At 41.2% G+C, this 7,347-nt stretch overlaps 1 protein-coding gene across 1 annotated transcript; it reads right to left on the bottom strand.

The window, feature by feature from the left end:
* Positions 1-4,259: 4,259 nt before the first annotated feature.
* On the bottom strand, positions 4,260-6,552 carry LOC109200846 (vascular cell adhesion protein 1-like). The gene is made up of 5 exons (XM_019356404.1): positions 6,539-6,552; positions 6,083-6,167; positions 5,613-5,942; positions 4,551-4,805; positions 4,260-4,377 (listed from the first exon to the last, which is right to left on the bottom strand). Exons 3-5 carry the CDS (start codon positions 5,896-5,898, stop codon positions 4,286-4,288), a joined length of 633 nt encoding a protein of 210 aa, XP_019211949.1. The 5' UTR covers positions 5,899-5,942; positions 6,083-6,167; positions 6,539-6,552; the 3' UTR covers positions 4,260-4,285.
* Positions 6,553-7,347: the final 795 nt, after the last annotated feature.

The raw sequence follows: 7,347 nt of genomic DNA, 5'->3' as shown, positions 1-7,347 counted from the left end.
CGAGAAGCTATAGATCCTGTTATCTTGGACACCATAAACACCACCTCTCTCTCTGTCCAGTGATCACATTTAAAACCAGCAGAGCTTTTCACACAGCATGCAACTGAAGCAAATGTTTGTGGAAAAAGCAGTTTACATATTGCATTACATAGCTTTTAGTGCTGGATCACGTTCCGTCTGTTTATTGAATAAATCTGTTGCCTGTGTACTGTATTTTGTTTTCTCACATTATAAAAGAATTAATCAGGTAGAGAAACAAGATGCACATGGTCACAATTTCATTAAAAACTTTGTTTTATACTTTACACAGTTGAAAAGATAAAATATAGTAACAAAAAGGAAAGAATTTCATGTTGGTATATGACCTGATGTCTCAACACCTCCTTTAGTAATCAAATGCTACACCATCATGATCTTATTGCAATAATGAAAGGCGGTGGGCTGGGGTGGGTATCTGAGTATCTCCCTGTACGTTGGGGTTTTGAGTGGGTGTGTTTCCTGCGCCTTGAGAAACAGCTCCTGACTGTTGTTTGTGCCTGAGTACCTGGCCTTCCTGGAATCCCTGGACGGGGTTCTTGAGGGTGCTCCACTTGAGGACTCTGTCGTCCTACTTAGAGACTTCAACGCTCATGTGGGAAACATGAGTGAGACTGGAGGGGCGTGAATGAGAGGAACGGCCTCCCAGACCTGAACCCGAGCGGTGTTCTGTTACTGGACTTCTGTGCAAACACTATGTTGTAACATAAGGGTGTCCGTAAGTCCACAGGGCACCAGAACACTCTAGGCCAGGAAAGCTTCCACTTGGTGGTCTCAGAATTTCATCTCTGCTTTTCAAAGATGATGTTGTTCTATTGGCTTCATCAGGTGACGGCCTCCAGCTCACACTGGAGTGCAGCCGAGGGCAAAGCGCTGGGAATGAGAATCGGCACCTCCTAATCTGAGGCCACGGTCTGCAACTGGAAAAGGTGGAGTGCCCACTCCAGGTCAGGGACGAGTTCCTGCCCCAATTGGAGAAGTGTTTTTGTATATCATGGTGTGTTCACGAGTGACGGGAGAAGGGAGCGGGAGATCGACAAATGGATTGGTGCAGTGATGCAGACTCTGCACCAGATCGTATCAATATATTGGTTGAGCTACATCCCTACCCTCACCTATGGTCACGGCTGTAGGTTGTGACCAAAAGAACGAGATCGTGGATACAAGTGGTGGAAATGAGCTTCCTCCTAAGGGTGGCAATCTTCAATCTTTAGAATACAATAGAATAGCCCATTACTGTTATTGTACATGTACGACTGAGTCTGGTTACCACTCTTGAGAGGCAGATAATATAGCAGAGCTGGTCCATTTATACTGCAGCTCATAGGGTTGATGACACTCAGGTGAGCTGGCCTGGTAGTGAAAGGCTTTGAGCTCTAGTCAAATGGGTGGAAAACATCAGCTGAACCCTTGCTGGCTCAGTTAGGGTTGACAAAAGGCTCTATATAAAAATGGCCACAACACTGTGTAAAAAGTTAAGTCTTTGAAATGTAATAACAATAGGCAAATGTTGTTCACAGTATTTGGTGAATATCGTTTAACACTGTCTGTTTTATCTTAATTGCCTATCTGTGGCCTCTACTCTCACCAACACTTTGAAAAAAGATCAAATTAATATTGAACAGAACTGAGTCAGCTTAGTGATGCATCCAGTTTGTCATGTTAAATTAATTGCCCAACTCTGCTTTAGATGGTCTCTAGAAACCTTGTTGTATAGATTTAAAGGACTGTGCAGTTTGGCTGGTTGTTTAAAATGATGTAGCCACCAGTGGAAAATATGTATCGTCCATTATAACCAAAGGTTGACATTGTTTAGTGCCCATCACATAGTGCCCATCACAAGTAAACACCAGAATCTGAAATGAAATAACTAAACTAGAAATTTGAAATTTGTACTTAAGCTGAACAAAATAAACCAAAGGCATCAGCAAAACATTTATTGAGGCAAAGATACACAGATACGCAGTTTGATGATTAAATGCCAATGACCCATCAAATCACAACAGGATCGCAGCAGTGATAGGAGTTAGATGGGACTCCCCCAGAGATGAAGATGGAGGCTTGGATGGAGCTCTGAGGGAAAGCGGTGAGACAAAGGTTACACAAATGAGAGTCTGACAGGCAGGATGACAGAAGAGCAATGAGATTTAAAGTATATGGAATGGGAGCTGATTGGCTCACACAAGGTGGGCAAGAAAATGACTGGAATATAGTAATGAAGTCAGCAAGGAAAGAAAGGCTTGAGAGCTATCAGTCCATAAAGAGAGATAAGAAGAGAGCCTATAATAAGGCTAAGAGGTAATTGGAGGCCAGGAGAGGCTATTATACAAAGTTTAGAGAACAAAGTTTTTGTAAAGACGAACAGAAATGAGAATAAAAATGGTTTGTTACCACCACCAGCTCGATGTCATGGCTTACCTGGACTGTTTTGAGGTAAAAAGATGACATCAGAGTCAAAACTGATGTACGCCAAATAGCTTGATGATGACCAGCAGCTCAGTTATTAATATTGGATGAGGAAATCTGGTTGCAGAAATAGCAGCACCTATTCCAAAAGTGTGACCTCAGCATAATTTAGGGCTAATACCCCACCTGAGAAGCAGTTTTTAAAAACACTAAGAATTTAAACACTGAGTGACTGACAAGAGTTGAAAAGAAAGGAAAAGATGTAAGTAAGGAAGTAGCTGCTGATTGAACTCTGATGAAGCTACAGAGCAAAGTGGAGTCGCCCCCACCAAAAAATAAGACCAGTCATACCGTGGCAGGGAGAAACACCTCTGAGAAAAATAAGTCATATGACATTAGCTGCAGCTCAATGTTAAAGACAGACTGACATAATGTGGTGAGGAAAAGTTACTGAGAAGGATACAGATTGAAACTGATTGCAAAAAGGCTTGAGGAAGACTTGAAGATGTCAGGAGAGACAAGACAAAGCCTCGAATAAAAGCCTGAGGGCCATCAGAGGCAAGGAGAGTTAAACCAGAAGTGGTGATAATCCTCACAAGGCCATCAGAAGGACAGATCTATTACAGAGACTGGAAACTGGTGGAGGTCAAATAACAAAGTGTTTGTGAATAAGAGCAGAAATGTGAATCAAGATGAAAAAGACTTTGAGGTTTACAAAAAGGTTTGACAGCTGTTGAATGCCAGGAGAGAAACATTTTGGACTTTTAACTGTTTCTTAAAGTGTTACAGGATGAACTTCTCTTATAGCTGTTCATGCTTTAGCAAAGTAATTAAGTAAAAGATAACAACTAAATGACAGAGAAGTTCTCTTTATTTACTATCTACTATAAAAAAAATGACAATGGGTCCACAGTAAGAAAAAGTATCTGATGACCCATCATAGAGGAAGGAGATCCTAGCAGTGACAGGAGTTTGAACAGGATCCCCAAAAAGTGAATAAGATCAATCTTACCGTTTCAATGAAGTCTGACTGTATAGAATATAAAACACATGAATGATTAACAGCAATATTTCCAGAGACACAGAATATATGCATAACACCAACTGAACTGAATGACGGTGAGACGAGGGAACTGAAGCAAGTGTCCAGAAGCAAAACAGAACAGAGGACAAGGCTTGAGGGTGGATACACATGGATACAGGAGTATGATGGAATTGAATCGGATACATAATCTGCTGCTTATCAGCATTACAAACAAACAAAGCAAACTTTGTGAGCTATAATGACTAAAAGTCCCTTTTATGTTGCATTTTGAATAGAAAAGGACATAAAATTCAAGATGCTGAGCAATGAGGACACATTTTATTCCAAAAACAACTCTTATACAATTCAACTCAAGAGGAAAAGTGGCATTATTGAATAATCCCAAGAAAATGTGCAGACATTGTGAAGTAATGTATGAGATCGAGAGAATACCTATGAGCTGTATTAAGGATTTTACGTTTGAGTGAAAATAGCCTGCATTATCAAGCAGAGAATGATTAAGAAGAGAATCAGCAAACAGGTGAAGAACAGAGGGGACATTTATTTAGCAGAGACCCTCAAAGACCCCGTGGGCCCAGTTTGAACACCACATTTAAACAAAAAGATAGAAAAATGGGGAGACCTTCCCTTGGAAATGTGCTTTTTCCAAACAGCAAGTCTACTTACAGAAGATAGACAGTTACAAGCTGCTCATCAGAATCAGTATCGAAAATACATATTAACCATTCATCAAGTATTTAACCAGTCATTTCTTCAGCTGTTACTAACAATAATTTTACTGAGTTTGCTGTGTCCCATTCAGTTGTGTTTGCAGTAGCATCCCACTGACAGTCCGACAAGGACCAGAGCTCCCAGTATCATCCCAGCTATTATATATGGGATGGAGTTGACTGTAGAACTGGGTTGAGGTGGGGTCGGGGGTTGGGTAAAGAAAGGAAAGGAGAATCATTTATACCAGGCAAACTAAAAACACCAAAACACTCACAATGAACTTAATTTGTGAAGTAATATTGTGATTGAACTTCAGTGACTCGTTTTCCAGGAAGTATCTGACAACACTCACCTTGTACATCAATGTTAAACTCCTTGGTGACAGTCCCTACTGTGTTGCTCACAGTGCAGATATACTGTCCTTCATGCTCAAAGCCGACAGATTTAATAGTGAGAACGCTGCCACTGTAGGAAGGACTATTTGTTGGAAGTGTCCAGGTGTATGAGGGGCTGGGGTTTCCCACAGAGGAGCAGTTCAGGTGTAGAGTGTCTCCTTCTGTGATTGTGATCACATCTGGATTTGGTGGCTCCTTTAGCTCAGGCCCATCTGTGTGATTATTGATAGAGATTAAAATACGAAGCAAAATTTCAGCAAAATCAAAATAATTTATAAATTAAAACACATTTCTGGTGTAATATACAACAGAAAGTACTGTCGACAGTTCAGCCCACTGTACTTTATTTTCACTTTGTGCTGCTATACTCTGTTGTCAGTTTGTCCACTTCATGATGTTTAACTGCTCTACTTACTTTACAGGTTGATGCTCGCCACACTAAAGATCTGACATAAAGTTTAAATTACACGTAGCATGACAGTAAGAGGTCAGTCTGACAGTTCAGAGAAGTAAGAGAATTGTTCAACCCATATGACACTGAAAGGAGACAAATCATGATTAATTCTTCTGGAGTGGCTTTAAATACACTTATTCTTTTATTGCATATTTGTTACTCTGTATTGATTCCACATTTAAACAAATAGTAAAGCCGACCTTTTATCATTTAGGATTTAAACACAATTACTATTATTATTTTTTAATATTCACAAACAAAGTTTACTTCTATTCTGGCTTTCCACAAACTTCTGAGGGAAACATTTTACTGGTAAACAGCTAAATCCTCCACTATGTTCATCAGCTTGTGTCAGTCAGCAGTTTGTTGATGGTGCTATTTAGAGCCTGTTCATTAACAGTGATGAGCGCTATGAGGAAGAATCAAAACACTATTTCTTTACTGTTTCGATTCTTCCTCAAAGCGCTCACGAGGACACAAAACCAAACCAGTGACATGAATCATGCTCAAAATGTCAAACTCTGAGAAACAGAACAAAGAACGTCTTTATTTCTCTCAGACTCACAGTGAACTATAGCAGGGAGTTTTTCTGATGTCACCACTGGGGGACGCTGTGGTCCATCTGGTCCCAGCTCCAGCTTGGTTTCGCACCAGTACTGGGCTCCATCATGTTCTCTACTGGGAGTGATGTTCAGAGTAAAGGTCTCATTCACTGGTTTCTTCTGTTCACTGTTGGACTGTAGGTGACCCAGTGCTGTGTTTCCTCTGTAGAAGGTCACAGTGAGGCTCTGAACAGGAGCTACGTTCTGTACGCTACACTGCAGGGTGTACTGCTGATTCTCAAACATCATCCCAGTGTGGTTTACAAAGCTGATGGAGACACTTTCTGGAGGCTCTGAGGAGACAGGGAAAGAAAGAGTAACACAGGTAGATGTTAGTCAGTAACCTCTGAGCTCACGAATCCGTCTGTGTATTTACACAAAGAGGTCAAATTTTGTCTGATTGTAAACAGCCTTGAAAGTTAAATGTTGCTACCAGGGGCGTCATAGTGGAGGCAAAAGTGATGCTCAGATAAAGACACCCAAGGAGCCAAAGGAAGGAGGCAGCCGCAGGTCTCTCTCTTAAGGATGTAACACAAGATGAGCTCATGCAGTGGCAATTAAACGTTATTAAAACAGCAAATCGCTTTTATCGGTGTGGTTGGTTTTAAGGTTGATTTAAAAAATTGCATTCGTTTCTAAACAGAGGAGAGTTCAGCTTTTTTCATTATATATATAACACACAAAAAACGAAGACGTCATTTTTCATTGTAGAAAATCAGCGCAGTTAGAAGTAAACTGTGTGTCGGAAACATTAATAGATCAGTTCGCCCGCTTGTTTAAAATATTATGAGTAAGCCACAGGACCACAGGCAATAATCTCAGAGTGGGCAAAAAGACGTGACAGAGGCGGATGGAAGTGAAGAGAGCGTGGAAAATAAAGGTTTTCTACCACAGAGAAGAGCTTTTGCGTAAGTGGTGAAAATGGTTTTCGGGCCTATTTCAAACATTAAAGGGGAGAGTCGGGCCATGACGTCAGAAACTCTGGAAGCCCGTTCTTTCTGGGTGTTACGTATTTTCAGTCAGCCAATAGGGAACGTTGTTGTGGGCGGGGCCGGTTTCAACAATGAAAGGCAAGAGAACCAGGCCGTGACGTCACAGTCAACTCAAGTCCATAAATAGCAGGTGAACCCCGCACTGGACCAGCACGTTTCTTACTTATAGTCACGAGCGATTCACTGGATGAGATTTTGTTCTGCTACCCTCAGTCATATCTGAATGTCTGATTCATTGTAACACCGTAGCTTAACTGTCAAAACTGAGCGATCACAAACCAAAACCAGAATTAGTGTGCACTCTGCCAAAGAGTACACTGGGCGACCTGCAGGTCGAGGAGGAAGAAAATAAAGTCCTGGAAGAGCAGAAAGTGATGAAGGACACAAAAGAAATGCAGGAAAAAGTGGACAAGCAGACAGAAGAATTAGCCGAGGCTAAGACAGAGACAAAAGACACGGCAACCCCAGATTCCTCCTCAAAGTTGTGTGTCGACAAAGTTGAGAAGACCATGGTAGAGGACGCAAAGAAACAAACTGAACAGGACAAAGAAATGTTAGAAGAAGTGCAGTTTGTATTCAAAGATGAGACCAACCAGGCTGAAATATCAGCACTGGAAAAGACACTGAAGCTGCAGAAAAAGGTGCGCGTCAGCTGGGTTATTCAGTTGGTGGTTTTACTGGCCAAAGAAAAAGTCTCCTCCAAATA

Source organism: Oreochromis niloticus, unplaced genomic scaffold (genome assembly GCF_001858045.2).
Source record: "Oreochromis niloticus isolate F11D_XX unplaced genomic scaffold, O_niloticus_UMD_NMBU tig00007896_pilon, whole genome shotgun sequence".
NCBI lineage: Eukaryota > Metazoa > Chordata > Actinopteri > Cichliformes > Cichlidae > Oreochromis > Oreochromis niloticus.
This window is presented reverse-complemented; position numbering and strand designations above follow the sequence as displayed.

Excerpts from the sequence above, each read along its gene's own strand:
- LOC109200846 (XM_019356404.1), bottom strand. The coding sequence starts at position 5,898 with ATGATGTTTGAGAATCAGCAGTACACCCTGCAGTGTAGCGTACAGAAC. Across the intron at positions 4,806-5,612 it reads ACTCCCTGCTATAGTTCACT|ATGGGCCTGAGCTAAAGGAG; the intron begins GTGAGTCTGAGA and ends ATAATCACACAG. Across the intron at positions 4,378-4,550 it reads GTTTAACATTGATGTACAAG|TCAACTCCATCCCATATATA; the intron begins GTGAGTGTTGTC and ends CCAGTTCTACAG.